This window comes from Pseudopipra pipra, chromosome Z, assembly GCF_036250125.1.
Source record: "Pseudopipra pipra isolate bDixPip1 chromosome Z, bDixPip1.hap1, whole genome shotgun sequence".
Lineage (NCBI taxonomy): Eukaryota > Metazoa > Chordata > Aves > Passeriformes > Pipridae > Pseudopipra > Pseudopipra pipra.
In genome coordinates, this window is record NC_087581.1 from 1238352 (window position 1) to 1258441 (window position 20090).

The following is a 20090-nucleotide window of genomic DNA, read 5'->3' on the forward strand; positions in this document are numbered from 1 at the left end:
TCTCCACAGGAAAACATTTTTTCTTCTAGAAAATTTATAGAACTTAAATTTTGTTCATGAAGACGTGCGGCAATTTTTGTTTGTACACGAAATATCTTCACCAATCTTCTCAGCTTCAGCCTGACAGTCTGGACGGTTCCACTGAAGCATTTATGCACATAAATCAGGGTACATATTACATACTTCAAGGTGCATTTTCAACCACCAGAACTGTGGAAAGTGAGTTTTGTGGATCCCCCGGTGCAGCTGAGAGCTTGCTTATTCTTGGCCACAAGAGTCATGAGGCACAGGCTTTTTTAGCTCATTTTCCCCCTATTTTTTCAATGTCTGCAATGTTGGAAAATGAGAGCGTCCAAGGGCTTTCTGGTGTCAAACTGATGGGCTACAGGCAGCTCCTACTCTCCTCCATCCATGTCCAGGAAAGCAGGGCTGCAACCCTCCACCAAACCCCTTCAGCAAGTTTATGGTCAGAAGTTGCGCCAGGAGAGGTTTAGGTTGGACATGAGGAGGAATTTCGTCATGGAAGGGGTGGTCAGGCCTTGGCAGGGGTTGCCCAGGGAGGTGGTGGATCCCCATCCCTGGAGGTGTCCAAGGAACCACTCGACGTGGCACTCAGCGCTCTGGGCTGGGGGACAAGGTGGGGATCGAGCACAGGTTGGACTCGATGGTCTTGGCGATCTTCTCCAACCTCCATGACTCTGTGATTAACTGTAATTAACAGTAATTACTGTGAGGCGATCGGGGATGGCTGTGGGCGCTCAGCTCGCCCTCACGGATCGCGGGCCGCCCTCGCCTTCGCCCGCCGCCGATTCGCCAAAGCCACCACTGGAAAATCGAACCGAACAGAGGCGGAATTCAAAAAAAAAAAAAAACAAACAACGAAAGAAAACCAGCACAACAACACATTCTTAATAAGTAAAATAATAAATTAAAATTACAGATAGGTTAACCCATCAGACGAGTCGCCTCCCGCGCGTTCCTTGCCCCGCCCCCGGCGTGGCGAATGTGCGGGGCGGGCGCGGCGCTCGGCCGGGGCGCGGAGCGGGGCAGGAGCGGAGCGGGGCGGCCATGGCGCTCCTGAGGGGTGAGGATCCCGCGGATCCCGGCACCGGGAGGGATCCCTGAGGGCCAGGCGTCAGGGCTCTGGGGCGGACGGAGCCGGTTGTAGGGGCCCCTTACGCGGGGCGGGGGGGGGGAAAGTGGGGGGGCTGCTCGTGTTGCCCTCAGAAATTGCAAAATAGAGTCCCCGAAGCTGTTCCTGTCCCTCCCCTGGGATTTACCCCCTCCAGCTGTCCCGTCCGTGCCGTGTCAGCGCGGCCGAACAGCTGGGAGTAATTGGGAACTTCCAAAAGACAGCGTGGGGTCAGAGGGTGGGAACGGGGGTGAGAGCGTGGAGAAGGAATAGGGGGTGGGAATAGGGGTCAGAGATTGAGGAGGGGGTGCAGAGAGCGGGAAGGGGGTACAGAGGGTGGGAAAGGATCACAGAGTGGGAATGGGGGTCAGACATTGAGGAGGGGGTGCAGAGAGCGGGAAGGGGGTACAGAGGGTGGGAAAGGGTCACAGGGTGGGAATGGGGGTCAGAGATTGAGGAGGGGGTGCAGAGAGCGGGAAGGGGGTACAGAGGGTGGGAGGGGGTCACAGGGTGGAAATGGGGGTCAGAGATTGGGAAGGGGGTCAGAGGGTGGGAATCGGGATCAGAGACTGGGAAGAGGGTGCGGGGGGGTTTCAGTCGGTGGGAAGGTGGTCAGAAGGTGAGGAGGGGGTGCAAAGGGTGGGAAGGGGATTCAAAGGGTGGAAAGGGGGTGCAGAGGGTGGGAAGGGCGGGATCAAAGTCTGGGAATGGGGGTCAGAGGGTGGGGAAGGGGTACGTGGTGTCAGGTCACAGCCTCTTTGTTTTTAGCACTGCTTAGAATATAGGGTTTGACTTTCAGCAGTGCTCAAACCACTCGTGCTACAAACCTATAGCAAAGGGTACATTTGACTGTCCAGTAACTGGCCATTCGAGTTGGATATTAGGGAAAATTGCTTCATGGAAAGGGTTGTCTAGCCCTGGCACAGCTGCTCAGGGCAGTGGTGGAGTCCCCGTCCCTGCAGGGATTTAAAAGCCATGTGGATGTGGCACCTGGGAACATGGGTTAGTGGTGGCTTTGGCAGTGCTGGGGAACAGTTGGACCTGATGATCATAGAGGGCTTTTCCAACCTAAATGATTCCATAATTCTGTCATTCTTTGTTTACATGTAGCGACTAGAAGTCACTGGAAGTGACACTTGAAATGTCCATGACTGAAGGTTTCTGTTGTCACATCCAGCCCCTGCCTGTGTTAACACTGGCATTGCAGAATAGACTCTTCAAGTCGCAACAGCTCTTGAAAGTGTTTAGTGTAAAGTACTAATTCATGCTCTGCATGGTTTCACTTTTGCATCTCTTAAAAATGAGGCAAATACGCCCTTTCTCATCTGCTCTGATTTGAAAACAAAATTGAAATTTATTGCAATAGGGCTTTTTATCTATTCGACAGCATTTTGCTACTTGACAGACCATACCTAAATAATAACATGTGTGTCAGTCATGGTGTGAGGTTTCAGTGGTAAAGCCTGTCTGGTAATTCTTGCAGTAATTTTGATGGCTCTACTGAGCTGGATAATACAGAGAGCACCTTGCCTATACTTGTTTGATGTTAGTTTTCTGTGCCTGTTGCAGGATCTTCTCTCATCTTTAGCCACAATATTTTTGTACACTGTTTTTGCTTCTTAATTTTTTTTTATGTTATTCATTGTTTTTTAGTCTTTCAAAATAGGGTCTGATGAACAATTATTTTTGTACCAAGCGTGTTTGAGAAGTGTTGGAGGGTTAGGGAATGTTTCAGATCCACATTTGGCAGCAAGTGGTTAACAAAACCAGGTTAAAAGATGTCTTGAATATAGTGTTTGGTAAGGATTCAAAGTGACCTCTGCTTTCTAGCCCAAAAAGTTTACAGGTCTCTATGCATCTGATACTATTCTGCTCTTACCCAGTGTTTATCACCTTGGAAAATTAGAGACACTCTGGAAGTCTTGCCATGATAATGTAGGACAGTGCTAATTAATGGAGACTTAGAGAGAGCTGTCAAAAGACACAGAGTCCATTCTTACTCAGAACTTCAGCCACCCCTTGTTACCCCTCCTGAAATTCTGTGGAGGGAGTAGCATTTGTAGATGTCTCTCCAATCAAACAAAATTCGGCAGGCTCTGGAGTACATTCCCTTAGGGCATGGCTCTGTGTCCAGTTTAATTCAGCATGACAGCTTGTGCTGCTGCTGCCTCATCATCTTCTCTTGCTGGTTCAGTCCAGCCTTCTCTCTTAGTCTCGAATTACTGTTTTATTGAGCAACCAGAAGGTGAACTCGGCACGGAGCTGATCCAAATGAAAATTAGCCCCTCGTTTTCTGCTGACTCTGGGTTACTCTTCAGCTGCCTCGGTTGTGTGACCTGCCCTGGTTTATTGGCCCCACGGTGCTGTTGGGAAGTGGGCAGCAGTGAGCAGCCTCCATGAAAAGAGAGAGAGGTGTTGTTATTGTGAAAGGAATGTTTAAGGGCAAAGTTCCATCCTCGCCCTGGACTTTTTGCGAGGCAATGCCACAGTGTGCGCGATTGAACAAATAATGTGGATAACAGACAACCTGAACAAAAGGGAGGAGGACGAGTTCTTTTAGCTTGGTCAGGTCCCTGAGCTGGTCTGCAGCAAAGCTTTGTAATCAGTTATTGTTGGCACAACTCGGAGGAGGCAGAGGGATGGGAATCAGTGGACAGGAGGAGCGGTGAAGGATGAATGTCAAGGCCTGTTTTGCTGCAGGGAAGACAAGCTTAGGAGAGCAGGGTTAGGTTGGATATTGGGAAGAAATTCTTTTCTGTGAGGCTGGTGAGGCCCTGACACAGGTTGCCCAGAAAAGCTGTGGCTGCCCCATCCTTGGAAGTGTTGAAGGTCAGATTCATGGGTCTTGAAGCAACCTGGTCTAGTGGAAGGTGTCCCTGCTCATGGCAAGGGGTTGGAACAAGATGAGCTTTGAGATCCCTTCCAAACCAAACCATTCTGTGATATGATTCTATGATTCTAAGCATGCTCCCTGCATATTTCAGATCCCAGTGTTGTGTTCAAGTCCTTGTCAGTGGGGCAGCCTTGATATTCACCAGTTTGGAAAGTCCTTTTCTAGCAATCATTCAGCCTGGGATCCAGATACATGAGAGTTGGAGGAACACCCTCTCTAACAAAACAGCTAAGTAATATGGATCTGACAGCCTGAAATCAGTGTTCATGAGCAGCTTAATGAACAGGAAATTTCATTCTTACATATATATATGTCCTTGCAGTGTTACTTAAAATAGCTGGGTTTTCCATGACGGCTGTAGAAACAGAGTATGTGAGTGCTGTTGTTCAACTGGGGAAAAGTTCACAACCTGCCTCCCACTTGTTTTTCTGCACGTGGAAGCAGAAAAGGACTGTGACAGGCAGCCAGCAGATGTTTGCTTTGGTTCAGAGGTGGCTTCTCCCTGGCTGGAATTCATGTGAGCTACTCCATGTCCCAGTGCCTTTGTACACTTGTGCTGGCACACACTCTCCTGCCTATTGAAAACTGGCTTTTCTTCTCAGAACCTGGAAGATTGATGCTAAAGCAGTTTAGATGACTTAAATAATTCTGGCAGAAGTGTAAAATTCCTGATTAGAGAGCGTTTTTCCTCTTCAGCTGAAGGAATCAAAGTTAAAATTTTATTTTGCTTTATTGTCTGGGTTTTATTTTCCTTTGTGGAAACTCTTTCAGAATATAAGCCAAAAATCTGCTGTTTTTTCTAGGATGAGGGAATGGCCTCTTTGTTTGTTAAAAGCACCATTTCACAGGTGCTTTCACAGGTGTCCACTAGGGAATTTCTTGGATGTTACTATCATGGTTTCAGTACACTAATGCCACTAATATCTGATGTGTGTGGCAGCCTCCTTCGCCTGCCTGGTATCCAAATGCAATCTTCCCTCTTTTTGTCAAACCTCTTTGTGGAAAGGGAGTATTTCTGGAATCTTCCCTGCTTTTCTTTCTGACCATTAACTCACAGAACCACGGAACGTGCTGAGCTGGAAGGGACCCACAGGGATCATCGAGTCCAACCCTCAGCCCTGTGCAGGACCATCCCCAAGAGTCACACCCTGTGCCCCAGAGGATCATCCAACCCTCCTTGGGCTCTGTCAGGAATGGTGCTGTGCCCACTGCCCTGGGGAGCCTGTTCAGTGCCCAACCACCCTCTAGGGGAAGAACCTTCTCCTGAAATCCAACCTAACCCTGCCCTGACACAACTTCAGGCCATTCCTTGGGGTCCTGTCACTGGTCACCACAGGGAAGAGCTCAGTGCCTGCCCCTCCTCTTCCCCTCACGAGGAAGTTCTTCCTGCCTTCCCTGTCTAAACCACCATTATATCATTTATCCCGCACTGCGGGGGGTTGGTGCTGCCTGTATCTACCAATATTCACGTGAATTTAGGGTGTTATCCGCCTGAGGCTGACTTGGCGGTGTTGTTTGTCGGACCCCTGTACGTGTGGGTGATTCCTGCCTGCGTTTCAGGTGTATTCATCGTGGCAGCAAAGCGCACTCCCTTCGGGACCTACGGGGGTTTGCTGAAGGACTTCTCGGCCACCGACCTGACGGAACACGCCGCCCGCGCCGCGCTGGCCGCGGGCAAGGTCTCCCCCGAGATCATCGACAGCGTCGTCGTGGGCAATGTCATGCAGGTTGGTACCCTGGAAAATCTGCTGGTCGGGGGTTTCTCAGTGTTGTCTCCCCCGGAGTGGTCCTGTGGGCAGCTTTGCGGCCAAGAGTGAAGTGACGGTGTGGGAGTGAAGTGCGTGAGCAGTGTTTGTGGTGTGGTGCTTCCTGTTCGCGTTTGAGGGACATACCCTCCTGATTTGTGGTGCTGTTGGGAGCAAGGCTTAGCTTTCTTTTTATGGTACCAGGGGTAGTGTAAACTAGGACAAGCTAATCTCCTAAAAATATATATTCATTAACTGGTCAGTTGCTAATCCCTGGTACATCTTCCCTGTTTTGAAGGCTTGAGCTGTGTAACTCAGTGATCAGGTTTCCACTGTATTATATAAATCCACTTTTATCTTTGATTGATTTGAATCTATTTCCCTTGAGTTTTGTGTAGGATTTTTTTTTGGAGTAAATATGAGTTTCCTTTGAACTGGAAGGATTCATGACTTGATTGAAAGAGGCATTTGGACAACCATTTCTTTTCCAAAGAGTTTGTGAAGAGGATGGTGGTGTATGCAGGGCACCACTTTGCAAAACTGCAGTTATCCACATATCTAGATGAGTGTCTTTGTTTTAGGCAAGACAGCAAAGAACATTTCTGGCTTTCTTTTTTTATTTATTTATTTTTTGTATTCTGACTTCACCATTATGAAGTGTAGGGACTTTTCTTCTGCACTATTTCAAGGATGCAGAAGAAGCAAGTAACAAAACTTTCACTATATGTGAAGAAACATGCAGTATTCCTTGTTAAGAATTTTCAGCCAAGAGTAACCTTAGATTGTTCTGTCTCCTACAGATACCACCTCAGCTTCTTTTATTCAGCTTTTTAATTTTGTAAGAACTGCCTCTGACCTAGAAAATAATTGCTGTAATGCTTTTACATAAGAAATAGCATTCTGCTAATAAAGTTACTTTTCATGTTTAAAGTACATTTCTTTTCCTTTGCATCATACTTCCCCATCCCAATAGATTTTCTTTTTTTTTTAGCCCTGGATTCCTTTTAGGTATTATTTGATTAAGTTTAAATAACTATGAGTGTATGACCATTTTAAACTCCCCTTCTGCAGCAGAAGTGGCTTCATTAATTCATTTTTTTTGTCTGAACTTGCATTGGCACACAGCACTGTGCACAGAACTTTGTCTTTATAATACACAGTAGCTTAGGGCATGATACCCAAGAGCATAAGTGTTCTCTGGGGTTTTGGGGGGCCTTCCTCTGTTAGTCTGAGCAATATTAATTTACCTTAAAGTAATTGCTGCTCACCAGTCAGGATCTGTCCTTATATCAGTCTGCTGTGTGAATACTGTTTTAAAAATAAAGGATAAAGAAAAACATTAAGACTTACTAAGTTGTTGACTTAAATCTTAGCATCTATAGTCCCATTTTGGCCTGATGTCTGGCTTTTACAACACACACTTCATTTAAAATGCACATTAAGACACTGACACTTTCAGATAATGTAGAACAGTATCTTCTTTGAAGTGAATCAGGGTGCTTCTTAGGTTGTATTTCTGCTGAACATACACTGTCTTCTGCCAGATGCAATTGCACCATCCTGACTTTTCATCAAGACTTTTGCTTTCCAGTGGCAAAACCCGCTGTTTGTTCTGTCTGCAGAGCTCGCCAGATGCGATTTACATCGCGAGACACGTTGGTTTACGTGTGGGAGTTCCCATCTCCGTGCCAGCGCTCACTGTCAACAGGCTCTGTGGCTCTGGTTTCCAGTCCATTGCCAATGGATGCCAGGTACAAAGCTCTGTACTTCTGTGTTGGTTGTAATCTTTATCAGGCTGTTAATGTGAGAGAAGAGGCGCGTGTAGAAACACGTCCTTTGTGTTTGGGATGAGTCTTAACGTGGATTTTTAGCTACCACTGGTAGAGACTTCTATTGTCCTGCATGCTTTTGGTTTTTTGCAGGAGTTCAGCCTCCACGGTGCCACATTTTGTGGTTGGTTTTTAAAATCAGCACTGTAGCTATTTTTAGTTTAGTATAAGGAATGCAGCAAGTGTTAGCTGGTGAAATGGATCTCAGCTGTGCCGTAGTTGAATCCCGTGATCCTGTTTGTCTGGATTGGAATTACTGGGCTTCAGGACCACAACAGGAGGCTTTCATCTCTTGATCATTGTTTATATTCTCACCTGGTTAGCTGTGTAAGCAGCAGCTTGGGCTTTTTAAGTGCTTTTGCTCAAAGATCCAAACCTCTCATGGGTTAGGTAATTTATAGTGTCACTTCTTTTAAAACAGAAGAGAATCAACTTCTCTTTGAGCGGGTGCCCAAAACCACTGAGTAAGATGGTACAGTGGTACAGGGGGGTTTTATTTCATTCGTTCCTACATTTATTTTACAAATACTTGAGCAACGAGATAGTTGGTTTTGTGGTTTTTTTTTTTGTTTTTCTTGGCCAGAGGATTATTTTAGGTCTGATCCTCTAGAGGAAAAAAAATGTGAAAGACGATGTAGAGTTAAGGTTACATGTTTACAGTAATATCCATCTGACCGCTTTTTCTGGTGCTTTCTGCAAAGGCCATACACACACTTGTCCACACTGAATAAAAGTGCTGGAGAATTTGACCACTTTTATTGAAAGTAAAGGTTGTGAGGTCCTTTCTGAAGATGGCATTCGATCAATGCAGCCAATGGCTCCGTATTTCCCTGGCACACAACAAAGCTGCAGCTTCTGTGCTGAGCTGCTAGTAAACGTTCACAATTTTTTAGTCACTATAGAAAACATCTCAGCACATATTAGTAAAATCAGTGGCTTTTAGGGATGGGGCAGCCACAACTTCTTTGGGATAATTTCATCTGCTTCCATTCCAGTACAGAAATAACCTTAATGGTCCAACTCAGTGAATTGTTTTAGGGAAGCACAATTTTTCAGTGGTTTGATGGTGTGTTTAAGAATTAGGATTCTAGGTTCTATGTGCTTTGCCAGTGATGAATTAGCATGGTTTGGGTACTTTTGGCAGCTTACCTAGCTAATGTCTTCTAAAATTATGTCCCATTTTTTCCAATCATTCAGGCTTTGAGATTTAATTTGTGTTTCTTTTGAGAAGATTGGGAGCTTAAAAACACCCAGCTCAACCATCTGTGAACCTAACCACACAAGCATGCAGAGGCTTAATGTCTTTGTTCCTCTGTCCTCTCATGTGTGCACACCCATAGTCTCTTCCCTCATGGATATAATCGTTCCTTGCTGAAAGGAGAAAGAAGGAGAGTGCCATGAAGGAGACAGACCCCAACCTTAATAAACCTTTCATAAATACACACATGATTAAGTTTGAATTCATTCTCATTTTGTGGCTTCGTAGGTGACAAGCTCTTTTTTTAAAACCGTTGTTGTTTTTCTTACTCAGACACCAAACACTTAATTTTTCTTACTCAAACACTAAATCCTGGATCTGTTTTGTTTTTCTGTTAACAGGAAATTTGCCTAAATGAGTCAGAAGTTGTTCTGTGTGGTGGAGCTGAAAGTATGAGCCAGGCTCCTTATGCAGTTCGAAAGGTTCGATTTGGAACCAGATTAGGAGCAGAACTCAAGGTCTGGTACTTTTTTTTTGGACTCTTTTTTATTCTCTGAACTAAGTAATGTTCACAGAGCAATGTAAGTATCAGGCCTGTAGACACTAAATTCTTGGGAATGGAAATATTGGAGATAAGATCCAGATGTAGTTGTTCAAAGCATTTAACCAGTATTCATACATTATCAAAATAGTAGGTTCAGGCAATTCTGCTAAGCATACCAGTTTTTCTAGCTTTTCCAAAACCATATTTTAATTCCTGTTCCGTGATAAACGTATCAATAAATTCTTAGACACAAAATTTAGTTCACTTGGTACATCCCATGCAAGTACTATGTGTTAAAAACTTGTCAGAGGCTGTGAAACAGAGGCATATACAATTTAGGCAAGGCTTCTAATGCTGGCAGTAGATGGGCAGACTGGTGAAGAACATGTATACCTCCAAGCTGTAAGCATCTCTCCATTCCAGAAGTGGAAACTTAAAAAAATTAAATCCATTGGTAGGTAAGTTATTTTTACATTTTCTTCTGAAGATAAATCCCAGGTGAATACTGTGAGAAATGTGCAGCAGGATCAATTGATAACGTGCTCTGATAATTACCACTTGCTCAGTGGGTCATAACTGATATCAGAATGCAAAATTTGGATATTTCAGTGTTTCAGCTCTTTTGGGTTTTTTCCTGTGCTGTGGTTCCATTGTGAAGATGGTGCATACGAATTAGGCTTGGCTCTGTTCTTGTGTGGCACTGTGTCTAAACCTCAGTTCCTACGGATAACACCTTCACAAAGCTGCTGATACACTGAGTAGGTTCTGCTGGGTTCTTATCATGAAGATAATTGAATTATCAGGTGAATGGGTGATTTATCTTGCAGAACTTTACTGGTGACAGAGATAACAAAACCCATCTGAACAGACTGGGCTTGCCTTTATCAGGTTAAGTGAAGTTAGGCTTGGGTATTTTCTCACCAGAGATGTTACACCTGCATAAACCTTTTACTCTTGTAAAGTCATTTTACCTGGCAGTAGAGAAAGAGCTAAAGAATCAGTGGGCTGCTGTGTCTTTTCACAGTTCCTCACCTTTCATTCTTGGCAACCAGACAGGTGTGTTTTCTCATAGGTCTCCAATAAATAATTCATACACAAGTAAAATGTGCTGAAATACCAAAAATCATAGGCTTTTCCCAAGCTTCCTGGGGCCATGTGGGAGTGGAAAAAACCATACAAGAGCACAGCATAGATTAGCTAAAGTAGCACACAGGAAGTTTCACACTGCTTTGCAGTGTGTTCATTCTGATAAATAAATTACCTGTGGGTAACCTGAATTAATTTTACAAAGAGCCATTAGGTTCCAAGAGGCTGCTGAACAGTTAGGAACTGTCAATAATAAATGTCAGTGTTGCTGTGTTTTCTGATTTTCTTCTCATAATGTGCCGTGCAGTTGGAAGACACGTTGTGGGAAGCTCTAACAGATACACACGTTAAAATACCTATGGCAGTGACAGCTGAAAACCTGGCAGCAAAATACAACATCTCACGGGAGGCCTGTGATGGATACGCACTGAAAACGCAACAGAGGTGCAAAGCTGGTTAGTACATGCAGGAATGGAAGGGTTTATATGGCACTAACCTCAAATCTATTCAGTTTTAAGCATTGATTCAAAGCATCTTCAAGCTCTGTGTAGCTTGTGGTGTAATTTGTCCTTTGATTTGCACACTGTAGTTCATGATTTTGTTGGCCCTGTGGTACAAGTAGCCCACTCCCAAGGGGTTTGACTTTGAGCCTGCTGAGTCAGGTGTTGTGCCCACCAGCAGGTTAAGTAAGGAGCCCCCTTTCCACCTGCCTTCCTGTGCCTTCCTCATGGACATTCTGTAGCTGTTCAGGTAGCAAATGCTTTTTAACACCCTGTCACGTGTCACCTAACTGAACTGGATTCGTGTTCGTAAATGTGGCTTGTTGGCGACCCTTTGGTGGGATGCAGCATTGTCCCAGGCATGCCTGACTGCCCTCCTTTCTTTCTTCTGCACTGCAGAACATCCACAGTGACCCACATCATCCTCACGTGTCAGTGTGTGCTGTCATTGATCTAAATCCTTTTTCTTTCTTTTGCAAATCCAGTGCTGTTCTAAAACCCTTGAGCAGTTAGAGCAGATGGAATCTGAAGAGAGGATATTTTTTCAGGAATTGTGTTTAAAATGTTCTCTGGCTGGTTTACATGGGCAAAGCCATATCAGAGGCATTCAGCTCTGGGGCCCTCAATATAAGAAGGATGTGGAGCTGCTGGAGGGAGACCAGAGGAGGCCATGGAGATGCTCCGAGGGCTGGAGCCCCTCTGCTCTGGAGCCAGGCTGGGAGAGCTGGGGGGGTTCACCTGGAGAAGAGAAGGATCCAGGGAGACCTGAGAGCCCCTTCCAGTGCCTAAAGGGGCTCCAGGAGAGCTGGAGAGGGACTGGGGATGAGGGATGGAGGGACAGGACAAGGGGGAATGGCTTCCCACCGGCAGAGGGCAGGGTTAGATGGGATATTGGGAAGGAATTGCTGTCTGTGAGGGTGGGGAGGCCCTGGCCCAGGTTTCCCAGAGCAGCTGTGGCTGCTCCTGGATCCCTGAAAGTGTTGAAGGCCAGGTTGGATGGGGCTTGGAGCAGCCATGTCTAGTGGAAGGTGTCCCTGCCCATGGCAGGGGGTTGGAATGAGATGGGCTTTAAGGTCCATTCCAACCAAAACCACTCAGATTCTATGATTGGATTAATGTGAAGTTTAGGCCAAAAGCCAGTTGTAGGGGTTGTCCTGGGGCTTTACATACATTGCAATCCAAAGGCAAAGGGTAGGAAGCAAAGATCCAGGCATTCTTTTAGATTCTAATGATGGTGCATTTTAACAGCTGCACTGTTGGAAGAAGAGTCTGTGTCTTTTCCAGTTGGTGTAGCAGTGCTTTTTATAATTTTTCTCCATCATTTATTACCTTTCCTGCTGATCTTGTTAGCTAACTCCTGCTATTCCTGGACTCTTTGCTAGAAACTGTGCTTCTTTCTTGTTTTCTAGGATTTTGGCTTGCTGTTTTTATTTCTGCGTGTAGGACCAGTTCGTCTTATTCCACAGTAAAGAGAGAGTCCTGTGTCTAATCAGGAAAGTAAAAGGTTTTGAGGAATTTATTGAGAAGTCCAGAGGTAGCTAAACAACATCAGATATGACAGTTTCTGTGTCTTAGTTTTAAATCCCTATCTAATGCTACATTAGTTATTGTGGCCAGATGCTTTTATGGGCATCTTAGATACCTGCAATGTCTTGAATTGACTCAGATGGTTTAGGCAGCTGAATCCCATTCTGAGATCCTCCCTTGAGTGTGATACCTGTAGAGGAGTACCTTGGACAGAATTTTAATTGGTATATAATACCTTATCAACAGAGAAAATGTGGCTTAGGAGTTTTTTCCACATTCCTCTCTGAGATTTACATCTTCTTGGCTACCTGATAAACAACAGAGCTGTAGAATAAAGCAGCAGTAGATTTATTTTCGTACCAGAAATAAACCCAATGTTTTAAACCAAAAATAGAACAAAAGGGAGTTCCGTTATTTAAAACTGAAATAAAATTTTAATATTTTAGAAGAGACTTTTTTTGGAGAAGTTTGAGAGTTTACTTGTACAGTTTTTGCCCAAATTCTTAAAAAAAAAACCCCAAAACAAAACACAATAAAACACCAACCAGCTTATTTAAGCAAAATGAAGCATAAACATTGCTGCCCTTGAACTTTTGGTTAAAATAGAGCAAAAGTTGTGTGCACATGAAAATATGATTATTGGTCATGCTGCGCAATCATCTTGATGTTTTTATCAGAGTCCTTTTATTTTCCCTTTTGTGGTTGCAGCTAATGATGCTGGCTACTTTAATGCTGAGATGGCACCAATTGAAGTGAAAACCAAAAAGGGGAAGGAAAGCATGCAAAAGGACGAGCACCCCAAACCCCAGACCACTATGGAACAGTTGGCAAAGCTCCCGTGTGTCTTTAAAAAGGATGGAACGGTCACGGCTGGGAATGCTTCAGTGAGTATGTCAGAGCCCTGGGTTGTGAAAGTGTCTCCTCTGTGGTTCTCCAGATTTATCGCCACTGTTTTTGTGTCTCACTGAGTCACCTTTGGCTGTCAGTGGTGTCTCCTGATGAAAGTGACTTCTAATTCTGCAGCTCGATGCCCCTGGTTGACTTTTCCAGCCCCAAGATCTCAGGGGATCCTTCAGTCTGCTCCTAAGTCCTAAAATTTGGTTCTGTGGGTTGTCACTGATCTTTTAGTGAGGCATTGGCACTTTTCATCAGCCTTGAATTGTGCAGTTGGTACCTGCAGTGGCTGTGTAGAATTAGCCATCCTACTTTCTTTTGGGGGCAATGCCTACTGAACATTTGCTTTACAAACCAGGCATTACATTAGTGGGCAAACTGCTGCTGCTCATCTTTGTGCCACAGTTAATATCCTCTGTCACCCAAACCACATTTTGCTCTTACCCAGAGTAGACTGAGTGCTTAGCAGCATGTCATTATGGACTGTTCCTCTTACAGTCAGTATCTTAATTAGTTGATTAATGTTCTTTGGGCCAGAAGGACCACTGTGGTCATATAGCCTGAGTTCCTGCCTAAAATAGATCATCATAGCCACAGTAAGTGTGGGTGTCTGTAAAGTATCTTTTATAATTAATAGCACATACATTATCCATTATTAATCGTGTTCTTGCAAGTCTGCAGAATCATGTTTCCAATGCAAAGGAGACTTTAGGAGTAAAAAATGTATTTTACTTTGCTAAAACATTGGAATTAATTAAACATCTATATTTAAATTCCTTTCCCAGTCCTCAGAATAGTGACAGATTGTCATTTGTTGTTTTGAATAAAAATTGTCTGTTAAATGTTAATTATGGTGTTTTGGGCTCAAGTCTTTTTTGAGAGTTTAGTTAAAAGAGTGTGGGGATTTTTTGTTTCTTTGTGTTTTCTCACTAAGAATGCTTTTCTCTCTTATTGCAAGGGGGTGTGTGATGGAGCTGGTGCAGTCATCCTCGCCAGTGAATCAGCACTTAAAAAGCACAGTCTTACTCCTCTGGCAAGAGTGGTAGCATATCACTCATCTGGCTGTGACCCTTCCATCATGGGCATTGGTAAGTTGCAATAAAGCACATTATTTTTTAGCATCAAGTGGCATTAAAATATTCTTTTCCTGGGCATTCTAAAGGAAAGAAAGGGAGGCTGCAGTGTACTCAGTCTGGTAGCTCTGAGGATGTTTGTGTGTCCTACTGTCCATTCCACTGTGTCAGTCCATCCCTCTCATGCAGAGGAACAGATTTACTCCTCACTTTGGCTGGAAGGGTACGTGCACTGTCCGACCTATAGTGATAACACTAAGCTATAATTCCCCCCGGCACCTTTTTTCTTTCCCTTTTTACTCTCTCTGTTAGTAAGTCAAGAAGACAAACACTCTTTTTTAAAGCATTTTTCTCCTGAAATTCAGTTTCCTGTAAGCTTCAAAATCCCATTATAAAATGCATAACTATGAGTTGTCTTCCTCACCTCTTGCTGAGGAAGTGTTGGCTATGTGCACACCTTTGAGCAGTTACTCAGTGGCTCAAGCTGAGTTTGGATTCCAGGATACACATCTGTTCAGGTATTATTTGGCAAACCAAATACTTTCTTGATTGTTTTATCCCATATTTTGTTTCCTCATCAAGTAGCTTGTAATGCAAACAATTCCTCAAATCCAATCCAGACACCCCAGGATTTTTCCCTTCTGTTTAGTTTGTAGACAGCATTGTATCCCAGAATTGCTTCTCCTCTCTGTCCTTCTGTTCAGAGAAACCATTGTTGACTGGTTCCATGTGTCAGTGGAAATGCAAATGAAGCATTGTCAGGTTTGTTTCCCTGATCAGACTATCTAACTGACACAACCTTCAAAGCAAATGTGGAGGGAGGGTTTATTTCGCCAGGCTTCATGCTGTCATTGTGCTTCCTAAACCAGCCCATTCTTCCTAGGTCAGGCAACCCTTTTAGCTTGTTTAAAAACTTCATAAATCATAGAGAGAAACAGTATCTCAACTCCTTCACACCACAGCTTATCCCCAGCAACTCAAAGAGACCAGAGGAGATTCATGGACATGACAGCAACAGATCTGAGAACAGGACCTCAGTCTGCACAACTGCCCTTTCACATACTGATAGTGACAGGGAGTCCTGCCCCACAGTGTTTAGTGAGATAATTCATTATTTAAAAAAAGAGGAGGGGAAGAGGGAAGTTTACTTGGCTGTCATTGGTGGTCTTTGTATTGTCCACACGAGACCCTGCCGTTACTCTCAGGCATAACAGGCATACTAAAACCCTTCCTTAATGAGATGCATTTAGAATCTAGTATTAAGCTGCCCGAGGCTCTCTGATACTTCACTGAGCTCTGAACTGGGCCCTTCCTTCTTTTAATTTTTCTGTGTCTTTGGTAATTTACCTATTTTTGTGATTTTTTATTCTTTGAGCTCGGATTTTTCTATACCCTTTTTTTAGTTGTGTGAGAGATTTAGAATTGTTAGTGTTTTAGAATTGAGGGGTTTTTTGGATAATGATCAGCCACCCTATAACATCTTGGTATCTTTGTCCCACAAGCACATACCCAATTAACCCTTTGAAATTCTCTTTGAGTGTGTCTTTCCTTAGGTAGCTGTGCTTTGAGATTAATTTCCCTTAGTGGATTATAATAGCTTGTAGATGTCAACTTTCTTCCAGAGAACAGTTTTGTTGACAAACTGTAATAGTCTCAAAAGAAAAATCTTACTGTCTTCAGCTGGCCAAGACCTGGCTCTGAGGGAGCATTTAATTGTTCAGAATAAACTAATTAAATTTTAGGGTTTTTACTAGAAGATTTTCTGATATATTAAGAACATCAAAACAACAATACCCATAACCACACCCATGACCAGCAACTCTGGAGCATCCTGGTGTTCTTCTCTTTTGTTTACCTTGAGGCTGCAAGTTGTGAGTAAAGAATAAACTGATCCAAGAGTACTGGGAAGCAGAATGCCTCACGTCTATTGTGAAGTTGTTCTGTTTGTATGGGGACTGTCCCTTCTCTGGACTTGGGAGCTCTGTGTGTGTTTACCACCACAGCAGCACAGCAGTAGTGACCCTCTTAACTTTCCCTGGTTGTGTGTTGAGAAAGTGACTGGTAGTTTTGAGATTGAGGAGTTCTCTTACCACCTAATAAAGCAGGTGAGTGGCACATCCAGAATTCATTGGCTGTTCAGAGGCTCAGTGGAAGGGAACTGGTGAGGCTTTAGGAAGCTATCCTATTTATAACATGGTTAGAACACTTTATTTATTGATTTTTTTTTTTAATTTAACTAACTGCATATAATTTCCAAACAGGCCCTGTACCTGCAATTACTGAGGTTTTGAAGAAAGCAGGATTGACCCTGAAGGATATGGATTTGGTAGAGGTGAGAGGTTTTTACATGAACAGTGATTTTACCCCCAGATCTTTTTAGCAGAAACATTCCACTCATCCATGTAGGTGTTCCTACATGTCAGGAGCTGCCTGACCTCTGTCCATCTCATTTCTGCCGTGCAGTTGCACAGTCATTACAAAAATCTCAGGCATGTGGAAAATGAAAATGGCGTGATAGCATTCCATGGAATAAAAATACCCTCATGTGACATGACGTGTTACTCTGCTGGCTGGACTGTTCATGTTTTTAGTTAGTCACACTTCTCCATTTGTGAACAGGGCCTCTTCTTGTGAGAGGAACAAGCTCTTCCTGGGCACACTGCATCAGAATATACCTTTTTTATAATGTATACGTCATACTTGCTTAGTATTTTAATTTTAATTGGATTGGATTGACATTTTGTAAGTTGACTTAAGTGTGCTTTTATGAACAATGTTTAATATTTTTCTCAAAGTGACCCGGTGGAGAAGTTCACCTCTTTTAGTCTTGTGTGCTGAAAGCTCATGTAAAAATTGCATCGTTTCTCCTGGTGCTTTAGGTAAATGAGGCATTTGCACCTCAGTATCTGGCTGTCGAAAAAGTTTTGGGCCTTGACCCTGAGAAGACCAACGTCAACGGAGGTGCCATCGCTATCGGTCATCCTTTGGGTGCCTCGGGGGCACGGATCACAGCTCATCTGGTTCATGAGCTGAGGTATGCACACAGCTGAGAGAATGCAGTGCTGAGGTATTTCTGCCTACAGAAGGTTTTTAGCCTGGATTCAGCGTGACTAAACTCTTCCAGTCGATCAGCTTAAAACTCTCTTCACTGGAATGTACCGCTTTCTGTATGAATTTGCCACCTTTGTGCTGCAGTCCAGCTCCTGCACCTGCCTCATATTCCATTCCGTTGTCATTACAGGGTTTTTTGCTTCATCTAGATCTGATCCAAGCTCACAGGAGTCAGTGGGAAGGTTTCCTTTTTTGAAATGGCCTTTGAGCAAAGTGTGTTCTTTTCTTAACATGGTGCATTTGGTAGAATCACAGAACTGTTTGTGATGGAAGGGAGCTTAAAGATCATCTTATTCTAACCTCCTGCCATGGGCAGGGACACTTTTCCCCATCCCAGGTTGCTCCAAGCCCTGTCCAACCTGGCCTTTGACACTTCCAGGGACAGGGCAGCCAGGCAGCCACAGCTTCTCTGGGCAACCTGTGCCAGGGCCTCACCACCCTCACAGCCAAGAATTCCTTCCCCATATCCCATCTAACCCTGCCTTCTGGCAGTGGGAAGCCATTTCCCGTTGTCCTGTCCCTCTAGGCCCTTTTTCAAAATCCCTTTTTAGTCCTCTTTGGGTACTGGAAGGGGGTACTTTAAAAGGCTTTAAAATCACCCTCTTTCTTCTTTCATTTCTCTCTTTATTTACAGAAATTCTGACTCTTTTGGCTTGTGCTTAGCACCATTTTAATTTGAATTTTCCTTTTCTAATATTTCCCCTCAGGGCAGAGATTGCTGTATCTCTTTGCTTGTACTTGCAGCTCTGTCTTAGTGTTCAACCATAAAGCCCCAGAAAACTTGCACCTTCTAGAAAACTGTTTCTTGGAGTGTGGCTGTGGGAAACTTAGGTTTTAAAAATTACCTTGGCGGTGTTCAGGAAGTTTAAAAACTACCCGGGAAGTGTCCAGGGCCGGGTTGGACAGGACTTAGAGCAACCTGGGATAGAGGAAGGTGTCGCTGCCCATGGCAGGGAGGTGGAATGAGATGACCTTTAAAGTCATTGGTTTCCTACAGAAATATTTCAACATCAGTTCTGGCTTCACGATATTTTTCTAGAGAAAGAACAACATACACATTCTAAAACGTCATCTTTAGTAATATCCAGCTGATGGCTACTTTCTTTTCATAAAATCAGGATGGGAGCTACTGTGGTTTCTTAAATGTGAGTGATTTTCACTGTTGGTTTCTGTGTGCAGGCGTCGTGGTGGGAAATACGCGGTTGGCTCGGCCTGCATCGGCGGTGGACAAGGTATTGCTGTTGTCATTGAGAACACAGCCTGAGTGATCCTGGGGACTCAGCCTGGCCCGAATTACTAATGCCCTGAGAAACCCCTGCCTTCTGTGACAGTAGACCATCACTGCTTGCCTTTCCTGCAAGGTAAAGGAAGAGCTGAGAAGTCAGAATTCCGAACAAAAAAAGATTTGTCGATGTCTTTCTAACTAAAGGAAGTGCAACATCAATATAATTACACACTGATGAAGTATTTCCTAAAAGCCTTTATTCCAATCAAAGTTAATGTGTTTCTATAGGAAAAGTTATTTTCATTTCACGGGGATATTGCTTGTCAAACTTTCACCAAACCTGCCTTAAAATAGCAGTCAGTGCAGCTTTTTAAGCAAGTATTGCTTAAATCATTTTTATTTTAGCTACTGGCACATGTGCCTCTTTTATTATCAGGAAATGTGAAAATGTGATCAGAGACCTTCTGAAATATTGATTGTAGACTGATGACTATTAACCTGTACCCTGGTGCTTCGCAAGGGAGGAGAAAATGAACAAAAGCTGAAATTTCCATTGTGCCTCCTAGAATATCAATAAATATAACAGGAGAAAAAATAAAGGGCTTGGTATTCTCTTTATGTGTTTATTTTAAATGTAAAAAAACCACCTTAAAAATTGTTACTTTTGGGAAATCAGTGTTGGCTTTTGGAGAGACTGTTTTTCCTGGCTGAGGAATAACTGGTGTTTACTAGGTAGTTTCTAGAAATCTCTAGCAAATCTCCCAGCCCTCTGAGAAGGGGGGCTAGCTGCATCTGTGTTGCTGCATGATAACAGCAACTCATTTCTTCACTTCTCTGATAGTGTCATCCATATTTCTTGGGTCACTTCATGTGGGGCTGTTCTTAGCCAGTTTGGGAAGTGCACCTCTGAGGAAGCTGTCTGGCCTCTCAGAGGCATTGGAGTTCAAGTTACGAATCGTTTGACGGAATGGACACGACATTTGGATGAAATGAGGTCTTTGTGCTCACTGCAGCCCTTTAGGCTCACTGCACCTTGCAGCTTGCTCTGATGTGGATGTCTACGTGAGACATTCACAGCTGGAGAGATCCCTGTCAGAGATAGCACGCACCTCTCCACAAAACTGAAACAGTAGCAAAGACTTCAGCCTTTACTCTTCTTCATCCTCTGTCCGCTGTCAAAGTATTCCTTATGTACAACAACTTTGCCACTCCACTGGTGTGACATGACTATGAAAGCTGGGAGGTTCAAAACTCCAAAACTGACTGCCTAGCCTATCCAGAAATTCAGGTCAAGGCAAGTGTTGTTACAACTGGTGGATAAGGGTTGAAGGAT

General features: G+C 43.9%; 1 protein-coding gene across 1 annotated transcript; it reads left to right on the forward strand.

The window, feature by feature from the left end:
* The first annotated feature begins 962 nt into the window (after positions 1-962).
* On the forward strand, positions 963-19356 carry ACAA2 (acetyl-CoA acyltransferase 2). The gene is made up of 10 exons (XM_064642877.1): positions 963-1084; positions 5586-5752; positions 7393-7521; positions 9199-9315; positions 10735-10882; positions 13163-13338; positions 14307-14436; positions 16683-16753; positions 17301-17455; positions 18712-19356. The coding sequence occupies exons 1-10, from the start codon at positions 1069-1071 to the stop codon at positions 18794-18796; spliced, it is 1194 nt and encodes a 397-aa protein (XP_064498947.1). The 5' UTR covers positions 963-1068; the 3' UTR covers positions 18797-19356.
* The last annotated feature ends 734 nt before the right edge of the window (positions 19357-20090 follow it).